Below are 21,611 nucleotides of genomic sequence, written 5' to 3'. Positions count from 1 at the left end.
GGCCCGGGGACAGTCTGCGCAGGTGAGCCTGATGCTGCAGGGCGGGGCAGCCTGGTGGGAGTGCGTCCCACGCTACCTATGTGTGTGCTTGCATGGCATTGCCAGAAAATGTGAAAACGCAAAAAGCACTCTAAATGTCCTCTGACGGGCAAGTGGGTAAACAAGCCAAGCTCCACCCACTCCATGGACACTACATGGCAATCGAAGCAACAAAGGACTGATGCACTCAACAAACGATGTGGATGAATCCCAAACGCATAGGAGTCCACTCGAAAACCTGGAGGGACAGGGAGGGGACCAGCAATGGCCAGTGCCTGGGGGTTTGGGACAAAGAGGAAAGGGATGGGAATTTTGGGGGGTGACAGAAGCACTCTGGATCTTGACTGAGGGGAGGGTTACATGTTGCTGTGTGTGTTTGTCAACACGCATAGAACAGTATGCCCAAAATTTACTACATCTAAATTGTACCTGAAAATTAAGACAAAAAGCCAATACCTGGTCCTTGGTTCTTCCCTCCCGTTCCCGGATGTAAGTGGTGACGATTCGCTCCGTCTCCTCTCGCAACCGTGGGTAGGAGCTGAGCTGGGGGAACAGCGGAGAGGCCACGTTGGCTGGGTCCTTGTGGCACAGGATGCGGCATGCAGCACACGAGTGGAGTATGTGGAAGGAAGGGAGGGAGATGGGGGGGGACCCACCGAGCCCCCACCCTGCTCCTGTCTCCCAGCTCTAGCCGGGAGACAAGAGGACAGTGGGGGCGCCATGGGCTGGAGAGAAACCAGGGCACCCACGCAAGAGCAGAGCTGCTTTTCCAGCCAGCGACTGGGAGGTGGGAGGTGGCAGAGAAAGCAGGTGGCTCGTGTTTGCCACGCAGGGTTCCAGGCAGCCCCTCCCCCCCAGCGCTCGGTGACAGCGGGAACACTGAGGGCCTCTGCCAAGCTCGTGAGCACACAGCTCCTGTTCTAGGTCGGTGGAGTGACAGCTGGGACATCTGCCTCGGAGGGACACACCCTAGTGGAAAGCCAATCCTGATGGCTGCATCTTTGGCACCCACTCCCCTACCACCCCCACTGTCCCCTGCCTTCCCTACAGCGGTGACCCGACCAAACCACATTCATGGATGGTGGAGTCGTATTTGACAATGTCAAAGGCCAGGTACCCCTGCAGACAACTACAACTGCAAAGATGGGACACGCTTTCGATGCAACTCCCCGTGCCCCATCTGCTGATGCAGTGCTGAGACATTGCCAAGCCACGGCTGGTCCACAGAAGGGGGTTCCTGCCGAGGCAGAACTTCCAGATGCTCGGGTTGAAACGAATGAATGAAAGTGGGGGGGAGGCGGGGACAGATGCGGAGATGATAAGAACGAAACCTGTTACCTTCTCGGCACACTTTTTAATGACTGTGGCCAGTTCTGAGACCACGAGGTCAACACACTTCAAACTTGGCTCTTTGAGTTTTACAATCTGTTTTTTCACAATGGCTTCAAAGGCCATGTCGGGGGTGAAGAGCCCCGTCCTGGGTCATGCGGAGGGCGGGACGAGGCAGAAAGATACCCAGAGACAGTGCAGGCCACACACACGGGACAGGAGACAGAGAGAAAGAAGAAACCAGTGTCAGCAGTTAGTCCATGCATGGAGGAACCTGCCCGCATTTGCCCCGGAAGCTGCTTCGGATCTCAGAGGACTGGGGGCTGGGGGTGGGCTTGGGTCGGGGTTTCATTCTAGAAGTGCTAGGGGTTGCTGTCATCATATGGACAGCCAAGGTGTGCGGAGGCCTTGGATTTGCACATCCGTGACAACGGGCTCTGCAGTGACAGTCTCCAGCCGGGCGGGGTTTCTCTCCCCCCTGCCCTTTTCCAATCGAAGGAGCTTAAGCAGCAAATGTGGGCTTTTCCAGACTGAGAACAGAGGGCTCAAGCAGAAATTCCCTGGCAACCCAGAGTGCTGGGGACACTGGCTGTGCAAGCACAGGCTGCCCACCGGGAGGCACTTCAGCTGCTTGGCCAAAGCATGCTGCCCTGGGAAACAGGCCCGGGAGCCCGGGCGTCCTGCCGAGTGGAGGGGAACGCTCATCCACAGCGCACAGAGGCACTGTGCCTCAGTGGACCCGAGCATGGGCTGCCCCAGGGAGACAGCACGGGGTGCAGGGAGCTGGCGGGAACACTTAAGAGCCCAGCCGGCTTTGTCGTGCTGGGCACCCAGGCACTCACTATGCTGTTGGCATGTGGGCCTTTCCCAGCGCTGTGCAACAGAGACGTCACTGGCTCCAGGGGAGCCGGAGGAGGCTGGGCATTTGTCAACAAGGGGTGACAGCTGGGGAGATCCAGGGAGCTCGGCCTCCAGCAATGACGCAGGGTCCCTCTCTGCTTCCCAGAAGGTAGCAAAGCGACAGCCCAGTGGAGCCCCAGTTCCGTCAGACACATGCTAGGCTTGGTATCAGGGTCCCAGCAAGACTTGTCCAGCAGTCTGGCCAGTTTTGGAGGCCTGGCACCTCCTGGATGGGCCCGGGCTTCAATGCTCCAACCCCAGCCTCCGGCTAGAGGCCACATTCACGGACACTGGGGCAATCTGGGGGGCAAACAGCACCAGTGGGGTCGATGCCACACGGGGAGCCTGATACCAAACCCCCGTACCCCCGTTTCCGCAAGGCCAGGGGTCACCCTGCCGAGGGTGCAATACCTTACTGGTACACTGCCTAACTGTACTGATTAGCTCCTGGATAACCAGGTCGACACATTTCAGACAGGGCTCTTTCAGCTTCACGACCTGCTTTTTCACAATGGCCTCGAATGCCAAGTCCGGGGTGAAGAGCCCGGTCCTGAAACCGTCCACACCCGGGGGCGGGGGAGATAAGTCAGAGAGAAACAAAGCACGGTCAGCAATTTCCTAGGCACTGGCCGGGTCCCCAACAACAAATAAAGGCCACATCAAGTCTGGGGGTCAGATGCCTGAGTCCACCGCCAGGGAGTCCCCAGTGTGACCCGAGGACCCCATGGTGATGAAAGTCCAGACAACTGGAGTGACTCCACCTTTGTAAGCCTAGGTAGGGGACCAAGAGGCAAACAGGTGACCCATGATGGGGACAAATGCTGGATGCCTGTGATCTTAACTCAGCTTTGCCCCCAGCCCCACACTAGGCAAATCTACAGTGAGCTTTCTTAGCTTACCATGGAAACTAAGGTTCTTGCCAAGACTAGGTGGGAACCCAGCCATATTTAACCGGGAGCCATGGATAGCCCCATGACCCACAGGACTAAAACACAGCCACAATCAAGTGCCCTATGAGATGCACAGGGAGGCGCTACGGCTACTGAGAACCACCCCAAAGCCCTCCTAAGGCCTCATGATTGGGGCACCCAGAGGTTTGGGGGACCGACTGGCTGGAGGGTGGCACCACGGAGGGCAGGGAACATGGCAACTCTCCTCGTGGAACTTGCCTGACTCCGTGTATGTTCTTAATGGCGTAGCTGATCTCTCGCCTTAAGTCCTTCTCATCGAACTCCATCTGAGAAGAGACAAACAAAACCCCTGCAAGGAGGTACCTGGGGCACTCCCACAACAGGTGTGTACTTGGGGAAATCCTATCTCCAATGAGTAGTTGTATTCACAAGGCAGAATATTTAACTGGTCAAAATTAAAAAAAAAAAATTAAAATCCAGTTTCAGCAACAATGCTGTGAAATGAACAATCTCACTATGTTAGTGGGAACACGAGTTTATATAAACTTTCTTTTTTTTTTTTTTTTTTGAGACAGAGTCTCGCTCTGTTGCCCAGCTAGAGTGAGTGCCGTGGTGTCAGCCTAGCTCACAGCAACCTCAAACTCCTGGGCTCAAGCAATCCTCCTGCCTCAGCCTCCCGGGTAGCTGGGACTACAGGCATGTGCCACCATGCCCGGCTAATTTTTTCTATATACATTTTTAGTTGGCCAGATAATTTCTTTCTATTTTTAGTAGAGACGGGGTCTCACTCTTGCTCAGGCTGGTCTCAAACTCCTGACCTCGAGCGATCCACATGCCTCGGCCTACCAGAGTGCTAGGATTACAGGCGTGAGACACCGTGCCCGGCCTATATAAACTTTCTTATGGGCTACTTGGAAGCACATATCAAGTACCTCAAAAAACACACCTATACTGTCACCTAGTAGTTCAAATGCTCTAGAAATTTATCTTGGGGAATTAACAAAGATTTAGCTACATGACCAGAACTATTCATAACTGTAAAAAAAAAAAAAAAATGTGAATACAGGGTCAGGAGTGGTGGCTCAACTTGTAATCCCAGTGCTTTGGGAGGCCAAGGTTAGAGGATCATTTGAGGCCAGGAGTTCAAGGCTGTGGTAAGCTATGATTGTGCCACTACATTCTAGCCTAGGCAAAAGAGTGAGACCTCCATCTCTTAAAAAAAAAAAGTAAATACAAACTCAGTGTCCAACAATGGGAAACTGGTTAAATGCATAGTGTCACATCCATAAAATAGGATGTTGTTTTGCCATTAACAATCCACTGTGTATATGACTGGTTTGGAAAGATGGTCACCTTGTGAAAACAGCAGGGTACAAAGACACAAAAATTTTTAGTTTAAAAAATATGCACGTACACACAAGTACAATGACAATACACAGTATGTTTGTGTATGCAGACAAGTGTACCCATTTGCACGGAACTAATTCTGAACGAATACAAGCTCCAGAGTTAACAGGCCTTGTCTGTGGGTATTAGGGTTATTAGTGTTTTGCTCCTTTTACAGAAAGAAACTTTATTGGTTTTTTTTGTTTGCTTGTTTGTTTGGTTTTGTTTTTGAGACAGGGACTCACTCTGTCTCCCAGGCTGGAGTGCAGTGTTGTGATCGTAGCTCACAGTAATCTCAAATTCCTGAGCTCAAGTAGTCCTCCCACCTTGGCCTTCCGAGTAGCCGGGACTCCAGGCATAATGCCATCAAGTCTGGCTAATTTTTTTTTTTTTTTTTTTTTTTTTGAAACAGAGTGTCACTTTGTTGCCCGGGCTAGAGTGAGTGCCGTGGCATCAGCCTAGCTCACAGCAACCTCAAACTCCTGGGCTTAAGCGATCCTACTGCCTCAGCCTCCCTAGTAGCTGGGACTACAGGCATGAGCCACCATGCCCGGCTAATTTTTTTTTTGTATATATATTTTTTAGTTGGCCAGATAATTTCTTTCTATTTTTAGTAGAGACGGGGTCTCACTCTTGCTCAGGCTGGTCTCGAACTCCTGACCTCGAGCGATCCACCCGCCTCGGCCTCCCAGAGCTAGGATTACAGGCGTGAGCCACCGCACCCGGCCCCGGCTAATTTTTTATTTATGTTTTGCAGAGACAAGTTCTCACTGTGTTGCCCAGGGGGGTCTCGAACTCCTGGCCTCAAGCAATCCTCCCAAAGTGCTGGGATTACAGGCGTGAGCTACTGCACCCAGCCAGAACTTTGTTTTTTATAAAAATGCTATTTGCTCACTATAAACAGTATAAAACTTCAAGCAAAACACATACCACCACCCCCAAAAAGAAGAAAAAAGAAAGTCGCAAATCTCAGCAGCCCAAGCTGACATTTGCAAACATCCTTACAGATCTGTCCACACAAAGAAACACCTCTAGACACAGGTGTACAATTTCAAACATAAAGATGTTACATATACGTCATCTTCATGCTGCACATGCTGGCTCTATATGCTGTTTTGTTCTTCCTTCAACAACTTGCTGGGGACGAGTTTACCTATATTTTCTTGTATTTTGTAAGGAATGTGTATCGGTTTTTGTCAGAGGAGAAAATAGGAATTTTCACACTGTTCTGCCCAACACTTCTAAGCTGCCTGCTCAGGGAAGAAAGCCAATGGGAAAACCTTCTCTAGGACACATGCTCGAGACCTCATGGCCCCAGGGGAGGCCCAGCTCGAGGCCAGCAGGAGGGTGCCTGAGCAGAGAGGGAAGGGTCCAGCCCCAGGAATGATACCTTCACCAGCTCAAAGGGAAACCGCTCATGGAAGATTCGATTGATCCGGGCGCCCCCAGAGAGCTCCAGTGTGTCCACTTGGTCTCCCGAGCCCTCAATCCTCTTCTCAAAGTCCACCCCAAACTGCTGGACCATCCTACGAGGAAGAAGAAAACCCGACATCAAAGTGGAGGTTTCGACACAGATCTGGAGTGATGTTCCAAGTTAAGCCACAATTTATTTTTCTTTTTTCCGTTTTTTTTTTTTTTTTAAGAGACAGGGTCTTTAACAGACCCTCTGCTGCCCAGGCTGGAGTGCAGTGGCACGATCATAGCTCACTGCAGCCTCGAACTCCTGGGCTCAAGCGATCCTCCCACCTCAGCCACCCAAAGTGCTGGGATTACAGGTGTGAGGACTCCCACTTTGCAGATGAGGAGGGCAAAGTTCAAGGGTCACAGCTCAGCAACCTCTACCCTAAGGCTCAGCTTCACCTGGCAGGATGGTGGGGTGAACAGGTAGCCCCTCCACACAATTCCAGTGGCTTCTGCAGGTTCCTTCCACCTCCCAGCCTGCTGTGGTTGAGATTCTACCACTAATGGCCGTGAGGCCTTAGACAGGTGGCTTTGCCCCCTCTAAGCCTCAGCTTCCTCTTCTGCAAAGTGGGCTGATGGTAACAGCATCAACTTCATAGGGTCATTGTGAGTATTAAGGAAGTTTCTAGATTTCACCAACTCCAAGAAGTCGCTGATCCTAAAACGCACTGTTATTTTGTGCACCCACAAAAAAGAAAAACTGCTGCCAATTCCTAGCCATCTACCTATCTTTTTTAAAAAACTAAAAAGGACTCATAATGAACAGAAGGTGATAAGAGCATGTGTGGCCCCTTAGAAGCCCGCCTGGCCCTTAAAAAAAAAATCTCTCAGCATTGCTTATTATCACTGTGAACAGTAAAGAACTCAGATGAATTTTTGTATCCTGGGGTGCTTTTCAGAGCGGGGAGCTCCTGCAAAGGGGACCCACCCCCAGCTGGGCCTGCAGCTTCCGGTCTGCAGTTCTTAGCAGAGAACAGCCCAGCTCTTCATGTACAAGAGACACACCAAGGCCAATGTTAATGCTGCGCCTGGAACCAGGACCTTGAATCGTGGGCCACACCGGGGCCAAGGTTGTAGAAGGCACAACACTAAACAAATGACAGATGATAGACAAAGGAGTGGTTTGGACAAGGATGGAGACTGTGGCCACTTGCTGACAGCCACCAGGCTGAGGAGATGACAAATGAAGCACATGAGTGTGCCAGTCTCCAGGGTGGCCCTTGTGGCCCAGCCTAAGCTGCACTCACAGAGTATTCTGGGCAATGGATAAAAGCTCAATGGTGTCCCCCACAATTCAGGTTGATGTTCTAGCATGTAGTACTTCAGAATGTGACCTTACTTGGAAACAAGGTCATTGTAGATGTAATTAGTCAAGAGGAGGTCACACTGGGGTAGGGCAGGTCCTTAACCCAACATGAATGACATCCTCATAAAATGGGGAAATTTGGACACACCCAAGACAGAGCACCATGGGACAATGAAGGCAGAGGCTGGGAACACCAATGATCACCAGCCAACCGCCAAGAGCTCTCAGAAGGAACCAACCCTGCCAACACCTCCGCATTGGACTTTTAGCTTCCAGACCAGGGAGACGACACATTCATGATGTTGTTTAAGCCACCCGGTCTGCAGAATGTTGTTACGGCAGCCTCAGGAAACTCACACACCCCTCCGCAGGGCAGAGAAGAAATCTGTGAACGACCCTTGGCCATTATAGACAAGTGGTCATTGAGGGTAGAGCCAGAACTGCACACCTAGGGGACATGGGTCCCTGCTCCAAGTTCTAGAAGCAGAGAGACCCAAGGCACAAAACAAAAAGCCAAGAGAGAAGAACTGGTTTGAAAAATGACCCCAGTCCCCTCTGCCTAGGGAAGGATTCTGCTAGAGACTTTTAAACGACCTCGGTGTTATTCACAGGATGGAGTTTGCAGGTAACGAAAAATTTTAAAAATCAGCTGGGCGTAGTAGTGTGAGCCTGCAGTCCCAGCTACTGTGGAGGCTGATGTGGGAGGATCACTTGAGCCTAAGAGTTCAAGACAGTGACCCTGTCTCTATAAAAAAACAAAACGAAACAAAACTCTAGGGCCAGGAGTGGTGGCTCACACCTGTAATCCTAGCACTCCAGGAGGCTGAGGCAGGAGGATCGCTTGAGCCCAGGAGTCTGAGGTTACTGTGAGCTGTGATGACGCCACTGCACTCTAGTCTGGGCAACACAGAGAGACTGTCTCAAAAACAACATAGAAAACCAACTCTAAAGCAAGAAGGCCCAGCCCTCAGCAGGGGCAGCACATGACAGCAGTCTGTCTCCACTGTGATGTCAAAACTACCTAGACAGTGCCCTGCATGGCACTGGTTACATAATGTCCTAGGCCCTGGAGGTGAAGACCATTTTTGGAGGGCGTTCCCTGGCCTGGTCCCACCTAGGACCTCACGACCAGCACTTTTATCCTGGGTTTTTTCCCAATGGCTACGTGAGGTGACAGCTGTTGCTGCCCTCATTTCATGGGTGCAGAAAGTGAGGCTGAGAGGTGTGGTCACCTGCCTGTGGTCACCCAGCAGGTCTGAGTTCATCCTCAGGCCTCAGCCTCCATAGCAAAGACGTCTTTCTAGTCGCCAGACCCCACCCCCCTGCAAAGGGCCAGCATCTGCCCCACAGCAAGCTTTCCACAATGCACTTGAGGTCGCCGGGGCATAAAGGCATTCTCGGCCCCAAGCCCACCAGCCTGTATTGCTGCGTGGCAAAGAGGGTAGGGGGATGTTGGGGCTGCGATGGCCAGAGGGGACAGTGCCCGTAGGAAGCATCTCATGCAGGCTGCCATCTGCCATCTGCCCTGCCCCAGGATCCCGGGCACCCTGCTCTGGTCTGGCCAGTCTAGTGTCCTGGGGTCCCCTGCAGGCCAGAAACCAGGAGGGGTGTGAGTGAGGCCTTGGACTGAGGACTGTACCTGCTCTGCTACCTCACAGCTGGGCAGCTGGATCACACCACGGTCATGGTGGGGATTCCAAGGGACCAAGCAGAAGAATCTAACCCTGGCTCTGGCTCCTACCACCGCTCCCATGTCTGTTCTCCCATAACAGCCAGAGGAGTTCTGAACACCTGGGTCAGTCTGGAACCTCTTCCTCTGCCTAGAACCCTCCATGGCTCCCACCTCCATCACAGCAAAGGTCAACACCCTCCCTGTGCCCACAACGCCCTGCTCAACCTGCCCCGTCACCTCCCCAACGCTCCCCCGCACTCACTCCACTAGAGCACCACAGCCGTGCTCCAGGGCCTTTGCCCCGGCTGGGCCGCATCCCGCTCTACGTGGCTCCCTCCCTGTCTCGCACCTGCCCAGGGAGGATTCCCCGATCCTGCCACTGTAGCTCGGTCAAGCCCCTCCCCCACATTAGTAATTTAGCCACTGAACACACTATACATTTCCATATTTATGTCCTGTCCCATTTGTCCCCTACCCCCTTTCTGAGCACCCTGGGGGCAAGTCTGGGCCCTGTCCATTGAGGCGACCTGCTGCTTAGTACAAGGCCTGGTTTGCAGGAGGCTCGTGACAAATGTTTGCTGAACAAATGAATGGGTGAGTGACAACTGGCACCCAGCCTAGGGGACCCAGTGGCTGGGTGGAAGCCAGGAGGCGGCCAGGGAGCCAGGCTGGGGGAGGGGGAGGCGGAGGGTACGCACTGCAGCAGGGCTTTGGTTTTGCGCGTGGGGTCATCAGGCCGGAAGTTCTTGTACTCCTCCACCTCCTTCTCCAGGGACAGCAGCTGGCTCTGCAGCTTGCTGCGCAGGGCCGGCAGCGACTCCCGGATGTGGTTGGTCAGTTGCTGCAGAAGAGAGGCCAGAGATCAGAGGGGGCACAGGGGCAGTGGGCCACAAAAGCCCAAGCCCACTGACCCTGCCGAGCACAGATGCCATGACGCCAGCCTGAGCCGAGCACACCCCACAACCCCAGGAGAAACATCCAGCTACTGATACACTTGAACCCGGGGCAAGCAGAGGCAGAGGGGAGTGGCGTGGCGCTGTCCTAGGGATTGAGATGCCACAAACAGCACGAGGGGGCTGGGCACAGCAATCAGGGCATCTGGTATAAAAGGACAGGGAATGATCCTGAAGATACGCGATTAGAGAAGAAACTCCACGGGGACAGAGGGGAAGACATTACTGCTGAGGGTGGGACAATGAAGGCAGGGAAATAAGGAAGGTTGTAAAAGAACAGGGAAGGAAAAAGGAAAGAAAGAAGAAAAAGAAAGAAAGAAAGAACAAAAGAAGGAGAAAAAGAAGAAAGAAGGAAGCAGGGGGGAGGGACGGAGGGAGACGTCGGAGGAGGAGGGCTATACAGACACCTCCACTTCTCCAGGACCTGAGTGTCACTAGCAGAAAGCCCAGGAAGTGGTAACACTGGCACTTCTGGAGAAGGCAGTGCCCGTCACGGAAAAGGAGGAAACGGGATACTCACTGGATTTGGGCTCGACAAAGAGGGGAAAAAATGAATGCGAAAAAAAGGCATAAAATCAGCTGATATTTGAAAAGTGAAAAAGACAGTTTTGCTGCCATGTGTCCTACAAAAGAAAAGCATTTACAACGTGTCCATTGAGCTAGGAAAGAGGCCTGAAGGAGCCTCACCTCGGTGGCATGGAGCTGGTGGGGCCACCCAAAGTCCTGCACATACGGGGTCCCTGCCCCCAAGGCCCAGGCGCCCCCTTTATGGGAGCTGCAGATGTCAGAATCGCAAGGATCACGGCTGGCTCAGGACAAGCCCTGATTTGAAGGGGCCGAGCCCCACCAAGTTCCCAACATGCCACCTGGATTGCCTGCCCGTTGCCTCTCAGAGGACGCCCCCGCCACCGCCAGGCGAGTTTTACTTCCCTTCCTCCCCCTCCTGCCCTCTGCCTCGTGGCCCCAGCTTCCCCTCCTGGGGGGCCCCTCCCGGGGACACTGACTTCCCTCTTTACACTCCTGGGCAGCCTCCTCTGGGTGGCTCCTGCTCTACGCCAGCTGTCTTCACAGTCCCCACCTCTAGCGAACACCTGACTGTGGTGGTAGCCGGTGGCCTGTTTCGTGTCCACCCTCCCATTAGAAATAGGCCTTCTGCAAGCTACTGTCTCCCCAGCCCGTGCAGGAAGGAATGACTCTAGGATTGTCACCGAGGCCATCCTGCCATCCCCAAGCTGCCAGAAAGCAGCAAGCGGGAACATCTTACCCTTGCTACTGCCCACTGGAAGGGCAACGCTGGCTGGGCAAACCAGGATGGCGGCCAAAGACAGGCGCTGCCTATGAGGGTGTCACGACCTCATCCCACAGTGGGGATCTGACCTCACAGAGAACCCTGCACGTCCGCAAAATGATGCTATTAATTAGGACGATTGGAAACCTCCCCAGTGGGGCCCATGTGTTCAGGGACTGCTGTGCAATTGCAGGAGAGAGTGAGGAAGGATGCTTTGCTGCGAGGACAGAGCTTCAGGAGATATCGCTGAGCAGAAAAAAGCCCGAGGTGACGGGGTCCATGACTACGTCTTCATTTACGGTAAGAAAGGGAGAAATATCTCCCAGGTGACATAAGGACAGTGGTGCCTGTGGGGAAGGAGGAGGGGAGGATATGGGGCACAGCTTTGTGTACCTAATACTGTTTTTGTTTATGCACCCTATGAACATATTACCTATTAAAAAAGAACAACAGCAAAACACTTAAGGACCGGCGCTGCTGGTGTTGGATGCTGCGGTGTTTGACACAGCGCATGTGCTGGGCACTGAGAAGGCACTAGCCGTAGGGGCAGAGAGAGGGACGATTCTTGATTGATGGACAAAGAGAGAGAGGCTTGACAAGGCTCAGAGGTTGGGCTGGGCTTTGGACCCTCCAGGGTCAGCTTCCAGGGTCCTCCCACCTAGCCACCATCTGGTGTGCCAGCCTTGGTTCAAGCCAGATGTTCTTAACCCAGGTCACCAACTCCAGGAACTGTATGCCAGCTTCTGGGTGTGTGACTAAGTAATTACAATGGTAATTGAAATCATAGTAATAAGCTCGTGCCTGTAATCCCGGCATCCTGAGAGGCTAAGATGGGAGGATCACATGAGGCCAGGAGTTTGAGACCAACCTAGGCAACATAGCAAGAGCTTGTCCCTAAAGAAACTAAGGAAAAACTGGCCAGGCATGGTGGCTCACACCTGTAATCCTAGCACTTTGGGAGGCCAAGGCAGGAGGACTGCTTGGGGCCAGGAGTTTGAGACCAACCTGAGCAACATAAGGAAACACCGTCTCTACCAAAAATAGAAAAATTAGCTGGGTATGGTGGCGTGTGCCTGTAGTACCAGGAGGCTGAGGCAGGAGGATCACTTGATCCCAGGAATTTGAGGTTATAGTGAGCTATGATGATGCCACTGCACTTTAGCTGGGGCAACAGAGCAACACCTTATCTCAAACAAAAAAAGAAAAAAGAAAAGAAAAGAAAAGAAGAAAAAATTAGCTGGGCATGGTGGCAGGTGCCTGTTGTCCCAGCTACTCAGAAAGGTGAGGTAGGAGGATCGCTTGAGCCCAGGAGTTTGAGGCTGCAGTGAACTATGATTGCACCACTGCACTCTAGACTCTAGCCTGGACAACAGAGTGAGACCCTGTCTCTAAAAAAAAAAAAAGGCAGCATCAACTTACTGAACATCCAGCCTTCACCAGGCCCTGAATCAAATGCATTTATTACAGCAGAAATAAATGTGGACCGAACCCATTTTGCTAAAACAAGTGCTGTTCTAGCCTAAGGCCAGGGCCAGTTTGGATCGTAGCTATTGTACAGTGCGTAGCCTGCACCACTGCACATGGTGGCGCCAAACTCTTGCCATACCTGATTGAGGGTCTTCTGCAGGTGTGGCGTGCCCATGCGGTCGGCCATGTGCCGGTAGGCTGGGTGGGAGAGGAAGAATTTCCTCTCGGCCGCCAGTGCCGCACGGATGTCCTTCTTGCCCTCAATGTCCTTCTGGCTGCGGTTCACCACACCAATGTACCCTGCAGGGGGAGAAAGAGTTAGGGCAGGGGCAATGCCAGGTGTAAAGTTCAGGGGTAGAGATGGATCCTGTCCCACGAGTTGTGCATAGATTGGGGCATAACACATTACTGTGAAACAACACAACAGATGCAAACATGGCAGAAGGCGGCCCCGAAAAGCTACATGAGGGCTCAGAGGAAGGAGAGACGGCATCTATCCCCTGTGACAGGAAAGACCTTTGGGGAAAACGAAGTCCACAAGCAGAGTTTCAAAGACACAAAGACAGGTAAGAGAAAAATCTCAAAAACAAGCGCAAGGGGCACAGGTGATCTTGCCAAACGTCACAACCTACTATAAAGCTAGCATATTTTAAACAGTTGGGGATATCAGGGCGTTTGTGCCCAGAGGGATGAATGGAACAGAATAGAAAGTCCAAAAATACACCCAGATGAAAGTGGTTGATTGAATGAATATTGTTGGCAAAGAATCAAAGTTGGAAGATCATCAAAATTAATTAATTCTCAAAGGATCGTAGATTTACACATAAAACATTAAATTAGAAAGGAACTTGAAAAAAACATGAGTGATTTAAAAAAAAAAAAAAGATTGTACTTGTGTTAAAGTTTTCCAGAATGAAACACAAGCAGCGGTGAACAGTGACAATATGAGAAGAGGGAGAGAGAGGAGGGAGGCAGGAGTCAGTCTCGTCAACTTACAGCTTTCAGTATGGTTTTGAATTTTTAAACCATGAAAAACTATTTTTCAAATAAAAACACTAGTTCAAAGCAAAGATTTGCCATATTTGAACAGAAAGAAACTGGCAGAAGGGAAAGGTAGGGAGATGGCATTCAAAAAGCTAGAACAGAGAGCCGGGCACCTCAAGTCCCAGTGACTCGGGAGGCTGGGGCAGAAGGATGGCTTGAGCCCAGGAGTTCCAGGCCAACCTGGGCAATGTAACAAGACCCCCATCGGAAAGGTAGATTGGAGATACAGAGCAAAAGGCCTTCAGTAGAAAACACGTGTATTTATACTCCGTTGTCTTAGCAATGGGGGCTGTACATGTTTCTCCAGGAAAGAAGGGAAGAGCCATGTGCCATTTATCCTGAGGGTCTGGTACACATGCGACTGCTTTTGCCTTCTCTAGATCTGTCAGTGTGTCCATTTTGCAGATGAGGGCACCAAGACATGCCAAAGTGAGGTCACAGTGGGAGAACCAAGATCTGCCCCCAGATTGGAGTGAAGCCAAACTCACTATCATCTGGGTGACGGCGTGTGGAGGAAATGGCAGGCGCCATGGAGAGGCAGCTGGCCTGGTTTAGCTCCTTTAAAGAAGCAGGGGTTCTGTGTCCTTTGCAAGCAGGGGCAGGGACTCTGCGAGACCTGAGGTAAGAACACGGGACAAGCACACAGAGACAGGAAGAGCCTTCATGCATGCCAACAGAAAGGAAGGCAGCAAAGGAGAATTGTGGACACCAGTGAGTCAGGAGAGAAGAAGCAGAGGAGGTCCGCGCCGTCGGATCTCAGCTGAGCTGGCACCCACAGGCCCCAAGACCCCTCGGGGGTAAGGTGGAGGCCCAAGAGTGTTTTGGGGAGCCCGGGGTCAGGGGGGCTGGTGGAGGGTGTGGGGCCAGGCGGAGTCTGCTTCCTCTTCAGCACTAACCCATCCTCCCTAAACCTCGGCCAGGCTCGGATGCACTACTCAGTCTCGATCTTTGCAGCCAAATAGATTTTTGCATTTTGTCCCAACCATGCTCCCCTGTGGTCCCGGGTCACGTCCCCAGTCAGTATCTCAGCAGTGCTGGAGGAAGGTGGCCACCAAGGTCTGAATGTTTTCCCTCTGCCAATCCCAGACAGGGAGGTGGAAACTTCCAGAGTTAAAGAAAATACCTAAATGACACTGCCACAGCATGAAGGTGTCCACAGCTGACAGCAGTGGCTTAAAAAAAAAAACAAATAAAAACCTAGATGGATATTCAATACTGCATCCTGGTGAAAACCAGAACACAGCCTTAGCATCCAAGCCATGGGGATGGATGGAGTGATGGCCGATGCACCCTCGTCTATGGAAGTCTATGGGACTTTATGAAGTCGTCTTGAAGAGTATTTACCTGCCTTGGAAATATTTACCTGAAATGAAATAGCAAGTTGCAAAGCAGCAGGGCCCCAGAGGGCTGGGGCTCAAACCAGTTTTGTCACTTGCTAGTTCTGAGAGCTGGGCTGAGGGATTTGGCTTCCTCATGCCTCAGTTTCTTCATCCATAAAATGGGGATAAGAACAGAGCCAGCTCATTGGATTGTCATCAGGATGAAATGAGTTCTTACCCATCAACAGCATAGAACAGTGCCTGGTACATAATAGACACTCAATAAACACTTGCTAATCTCATGGTTTGAAAATAAAAATATTTATAACACCACGAGTGAACCGTGATGTACTCCGTGGACTCTCGGAGATGACAGTGGGTCGATATAGGCTCATCGTTTATTAAAAAGTCCCATTCTCCAGTGGGGGATGTTGATAGTGGGGGAGGCTATGCCTTCGTGGGGGTAGGGAGCTTATGGGAAATCCCCGAACCTTCCTTTCAATGCAGCCATGAACCTGAAACTGCTGCTCTGAAAAAATTAAATATTTTAAATATTGTTAAAACACACTAAATAAAAACACTTAGGTTACGCCTATGAGGAATCCTGAACTGGAACCTAATCAGGCCTCTGTCTAGATCTAATTACCAGTTTATAGGGAATGACAGTTGGCCAAATCCCAAATGTGGGACATGATCTGGTTTCTTCGGTACATAAATGGTATAGAAAAAACAAAGGGGACAAGAAGGAGAACTGTATCAAAAGAGATGAAGGTAATTATGCGTAAAATGATACAATGCCTAGGATTTGCTTTAAAATCCCCCAGGAAGAAATCATAGGTAAAGACATTCAGGGGCTTCAATACTGGCTGCGTGTTAATAACCACTGAAGCTGGGGACCATGTCCGCCAGGGCTCTTTGATCTAGTCTGTTTACTTTAGGGAAAAGTTTGCAAATGTTCCTAATAGGAAGTAATAAAAATATTACTAAATGTTACAACTCCCAGGGAGCTTTCTGGAAGGACAACCACAAAAGATTAACTAGCAGCTACTGGGGGAAGCAGGGCTATGGGTTGAGTTTAGGTTCCTCTTTCCACACACGTGTTTTCTGTTGTTCCAGAAACAAGCAGGTGCACTTGCAAAACAAACGTATACAAATCAGAAAAAAAACATGCATATGTTAAAAGGGAAAAACAGGGAGAAGAGTTTACAATGACAAGTAGAAGCAGTCACAGCTGGGCAGCTGGGAAACAGGTGATGGTGACTCGCCTTCTGGCATCTGCAAGGTTGCAGTAATGACAAGGACATGCCGCTGGACCCCAGCCCATCCTTCCTGCCTCCCTAGCGCCCTGTTACCCCCACACAAGCCACACCTCTCCTCAAGGGGAGCAGCTTGTTCTCCAAGACGTCCCTGGCATCGGTGCCTTCGTCCATCAGGTCGAGCTTGGTAATGACGCCGATGGTCCGCAGGCCTGAAAAAGCCCAGAGGTCAGAGGTCAGAGGGCGCCATGAGCAAAGAGCACGAGCTGGTGGCTCCAGGCCACCTAGGGTCCAACCAGCCCCACCACTTCCAGGCCGTGCAATGTAGGCCAAGCCACAACTGTCACCTGCCTGGCCCCCAATTTCCCACATGTCAAAGGAAGACAGTGACAGCCCCGATATCAGACGGTTGTCCATGAGGATGAACTTGGTCCGAGGCAAATGCTCAGTAATGAACATTGGCCACCATTGTCATTTTTATTAGAGCACCAACATCTGACATTGTCAGGGGCAACCTCATGAAAACAGGAATCCTGGGTCAGTTTGGATGTTGTACTCTGATTTGGAGCAAAGTCCCAATATAACATTTGAACCGGAAGTGGCTTTCCAGGGCTACCACTCACCAGAATGGCCAAAATCCCACTCTGGAAACCACCCCACCAACTCTCTTTCCAAGTGGTGGGTGCCAACCTGGTGACAGCCATACCCTCCCTGGGACCCCCACCAGCTCATATTCTGCACTGAGAGTGTAGTAGAGGGATGTGACTGGGGAGGGGTCCCAGGGCCATCAATTCTAATGGCAATGTTTGATCATACCAGAGCATTGTCCATGGAAGACCAGAAACAACCTAAATGGCCAAGAACAAAGGAATGGCCAAGTCAACAATGGGCCATCCTATGGATAGCAACACAGGCCTCACAGGGGATGACTGACATTGTCACTATGGTATAACATAGGGACACACACACACAAACAGTAAAATAAGGAAAGATCACCCCATTCTTTAAAAATGTGAGTTTGTATGTAAGAACATTTACCAAGCGTAGCCACTAATATCTCTACAGGGGGAGGGACCTGTCACTTTTTGGGTTCTATATTTTCCATCGGCAACTTTTTAAGTTTGGGTAATAATCATGAATACTTTTTGGGTAATAATCGTGAATACTTTTGAAGGCAAAAAACAAAATTGTTTTTAAAGAATAAGACCAGCATTGAGTTCACAAACGGATTCCCATTTTGTCACTGCCTGATCAAGCCTCAAGTGTCTGAAGTCTTCGTCATACTCACAGCTCATTTCATGCCATAACTGCAGGGGACATGGCTGGGGTGGACTGGAGGGCTGTGGGCTCCCAGAGCAGGCCCTGGAGGTGCGGGTGGCCCCTCCCAGGAATGTGTGCCCCAGAAGACCTTAAGGAGATGGAGGTGTAGTGCAGAATAGGGCTGTCAGCATCCCCTACCCCACCTCTGCCCCCGGGCCTGACCCAGAGTCACCACGCCTGTCTGCCCTCAACAACTGACCCAGTCCCTCGCTGGTCCCCAATTCCCTGCAAACCACTCTGGAACCCTGACAGTCGAGGGCATTGTACAAAATGGACGTCCATGTGTGTCTAGGTGGCTAAAAACCCCAACATTCTCAGAACACACCCCAGCCCCCCACTACAAACCACCACGCCAGCTTGATGGGCCCAGCCCTTCCCACCCTCCTTGCAGCCACGCAGGCCTCAGTGCTGGGTCTTGTGCACCCCACACTCTAATCACCCCCAGACCATTAGCACCCACTGTCCATTTTCCTCTTTTAATCATTCTGTTCTGGCCTATCAGAGGTCCCCAACCACTCACTCCCTGACACTCTCAACGGCTTCTATTTTCTTCCTAGCACTTACCACCCCCTGCCGTGCTCTCACTTGCTTGTATCCTTATTGCACTGTACCCGCCCCGGGATCTCAGCTCCCCAGAAGGTAGCCGGCTGCTCTTGGCCCCTGCTGAGTTCCCAAGGCCAAAAGGGAACCTGCCACATGGCAGGTGCTTAGCGAACACGTACTGATGATAAGGCCATCTGGAAGGTTTGACTCTGAACACCCATGGCCAGGGACACCACAGTCCACAGTCCTCCCTACAGCCCTCAACGTGCATCAGTACCGAGTCACTCTTTGATGTCACCTGCCCAGCCCTGAGTGGTTTATGGAGATGACTTCCGAACCCTGTCTCAGCTCTACAGGTTGGGATTGATGTTCCTGCTCTGATACGGCGGGGGGGGGGAACACCAAGCCTCAGGAAGGATGAGTAACTTCTAGAGGTGGGATCTGCACTCTGGGAGGCCTGGGCTCTTCCCCCGCAAGATTAGCTCCTGCAACATGGGCACTGTCATGTCCAAGGAGGACTGTCCAATTGCTGCACAACAATCTCTCAAGGGACATACTCCAGCACTGCTGGCTCCCGCAGGAAATGCTGTGTCCCAGGAGGCCTTTTCCCAAAGCGCCCAGGCACAAATGACAACTCCAGTGACTTGGAATCAAGGAGGCTGGGCAAGTCCTGGGCTCAGAGGAAGAGGGAGCTGCTGCCCCAGGACTCGGTGGCTACCTTGTGGGTCGACCTCCTTGGCCAGTTTGAGGGCGTCCGAGTTGGCCAAGTCCATGTTGGCAGGTGTGACGGCCAGGATGAGGCTGCTCTCCCGGCTGATGAACTGCTGGATCATGTCCTTGATCTGGTACTCGATATCTGGGGGCTGGTCCCCCACGGGCACCTTGGTGATGCCCGGGAGGTCGATGAGGGTCAAGTTCAACACTGGGAGGAAAACGAGAGGGAAAGGTCATCAGAGCCAGGGGAGGGGAAGCACACACAGCCCTGCAGTGATTCAGCCACTTCCCCGTGTTCCTCGGGGATTAGACATCAGCATGGGGTCTGACACTCTGCCTGGACCACACCTATAATCTTATATTCACCTTTCTTAGACTCCATCTTACAGACACCCTGAACCAACTCTATTCCAGTGATAGTTTTTAAGAGATGAGGTCTCACTCTGTCACCCAGGCTGGAGTGCAGTGGCATCATCATGGCTCACTGCAGCCTCCAACTTCTGGGCTCAAGTGATCCTCCTGCCTCAGCCTCCCAAGTAGCTTGGACTACCAGTTTGTGCCTCCATGTCCAGCTAGTTTTTCTACTTTTTTAGTAGAGATGGGGTCTTGCTATGTTGCCCAGCCTGTTCTCAAACTCCTGGCCTCACATGATCCTCCTGCCTCAGCCTCCCAAGTCACTGGGATTACAGGTGTGAGCCACTATGCCTGGACAGTGATACAGTTTTAACTCAGGACATTTGCAGACTAGAATCAATCTAAAGGAGGAATATGGCTGCAATCTGCCCCAGTCCTCACCACTCCCAATAGTCTCCCTGACATGCTGCATTTTCTTAGAGCTGAGACAGATTTCTTGGTGCTATGCACCTATCACACGTGACAGATACGTATCGAGACGGCTGTGTGCATGTGAAGGACAATAAGCAGTGGCATATTGGTTTGTGAGTGGGCAGATGCTACCCATGACTGGCAGACGGAGTCAGGGACAGGTCCCAGACTGTGCTGCCTACCGTGTGGTGAGTAGACGCGCAGGTTGATGGGTACCGGGGAGATGCCCTTGTTGGTCCCCGTGACTCTGTCAGTCTCCGCTTCGATCTCCTGCCGGACTTCATCAAAGTCTGTAAACTTTTTGGATTTGCAGTGCAAAAACTCAGCATACTCTGAAAAGTGAAGAGAGATGCTCATGGTGAGAAACAGAAGTGGTCTTGCTGTGTGTGGGGAGGGGAGTGCGCGAACTTCCAGGGGAAGCGCTTTCGTAAGCAGAAAAAGCAAAAAATCATGTAGCGACCGAGTCCTGTGTTGAATGTGGACCTCCTGCAAGGTGGATCCTGGTCACAGGAGACAAAAGCTGTGGTTCTAGGGGAATCATAGGCTGCCGGCACATTCCAGCTCAGTGAGACCCCAGGAGCATGTCTATGGCACTCACTTGCTCTTCTTCCGTAAAGTGCTCTCGAGGTATAGGGAATGGGGCACCCCTGCTGGCCTCACCAAAGCCTGTGTAGACGTCTGGAGTCCCTTCTTCCCCTCCTGTCTGTCCAAGGGGCCCCCACCTAGACACAACCCCTTAGATGAAATGCTTTCTGGGTAGCCCCTAGAGCAGAGGTAAGAACCCGGGGGTATCTGACAGCCTACAGAGATTGAGATGACAGCAAACGCCTGAGTAACTAATGAGGCAGCGTGGGTTCTATCAGCAACCTAGAGAAACCCAGTCCCCTAACACCGACCTGGGGCAAAGCAAACATAGAACACGTTCATCGTGGGACAGAAGCCCTGGGCATATAAGCGTTCCCTGTACAATGCCTCGACTTGTTCAGATGGCTGAAGTTTTTCATAGTAAAATGCTGGGGGTGGGGGGTAGAGGCCCTCAAGGATCAGAGATCACAGCTCCTGCAGTGACGCTAAAAGAAGAGGGAAATACGTCCTGCTGACAGACGCCTGAGCAGAGATGCAAAGATGTGCACTGCTGTGTCATTTCTAAGCGTAAAAAACTGGAAATTGCCTCAATGTCCACCAGGAGGAGACCTGGCGACATGAATAGCACAGCCATACCATCGGCTGCCACACAGGCAAGTCAGGACCCCTGAGACGCAGAAAGCCTGGCCGGGTCTAGAATCTCCACCCAGAGGTGGAAGGAGGCAGAAAGAAGCCTCCTTACACATGGAGGTGGCCCATCCCATCACCACAACCTAACAAACCATGGCCAACATTTGGCCCTTGCTCAGTCTGGCCAGGCCCTGCCAAGTCCCTTAGCAGGTGGGCTTCTCCTTATCCCTCTTTCAGTGATGAGGAAACTGAGGCCCAGAGAGGCAAAGTTACATGGCTCAAGTTCAGTGACGAGGCTAGGCTTCAGAACTCAGATATTTTGATGCCAGGTAGGGGCTCTCAAGCTAGACAGCTTTTCTGAGGCTGCGAGAAGGATCTTCACATCACAGAACTTTAGCTGCAGGGTCAGGAAGACTCAGTGGGCTCAGATCACCGAGGACTGTGCCCAGCACAGGCTCGGGCCACCCAGTGCGGGGGCAATAGGGACACCAGCTGGAAGATCCAAGATCCCTATCGCCAACTCTAGCCCTGCCATCAGCTGACCCAGTTCCCAAGGACAGTCACTCTCCAGCCCTCCACGGGGACAAGAGGAAACACTCTGCTGCTCTTCCTGTAGCAGCCACTAAAAATGGAACAGCCCCCAACCCCCCACAGCAAACCTCA

At 51.8% G+C, this 21,611-nt stretch overlaps 1 protein-coding gene across 11 annotated transcripts in view; it reads right to left on the bottom strand.

Annotated features, from left to right (window-relative positions):
* Positions 1-21,611, bottom strand: part of DNM2 (dynamin 2) — a 76,266-nt gene that overhangs the window by 22,347 nt on the left and 32,308 nt on the right. For 7 of the 11 annotated variants that reach the window (XM_045545936.1, XM_045546009.1, XM_045545918.1 and 4 more), the window contains exons 3-11: positions 19,916-20,065; positions 18,913-19,116; positions 16,445-16,543; positions 12,852-13,012; positions 9,703-9,845; positions 5,956-6,091; positions 3,438-3,505; positions 2,680-2,818; positions 496-582 (exon numbers count right to left, since the gene is read on the bottom strand). In XM_045545936.1, the coding sequence (XP_045401892.1) occupies positions 496-582; positions 2,680-2,818; positions 3,438-3,505; positions 5,956-6,091; positions 9,703-9,845; positions 12,852-13,012; positions 16,445-16,543; positions 18,913-19,116; positions 19,916-20,065 (1,187 nt within the window). Of the gene's footprint in view, positions 1-495; positions 583-1,377; positions 1,517-2,679; positions 2,819-3,437; positions 3,506-5,955; positions 6,092-9,702; positions 9,846-12,851; positions 13,013-16,444; positions 16,544-18,912; positions 19,117-19,915; positions 20,066-21,611 lie in introns of all 11 variants that reach the window. The other 4 variants (XM_045545954.1, XM_045545974.1, XM_045545991.1 and 1 more) reach the window with 1 other exon arrangement.

This window comes from Lemur catta, chromosome 1 (assembly GCF_020740605.2).
Source record: "Lemur catta isolate mLemCat1 chromosome 1, mLemCat1.pri, whole genome shotgun sequence".
Taxonomy (NCBI): Eukaryota; Metazoa; Chordata; class Mammalia; order Primates; family Lemuridae; genus Lemur; species Lemur catta.
The sequence above is the reverse complement of the archived record's forward strand: the minus strand, read 5'-3'. Positions and strand labels throughout refer to the sequence as shown.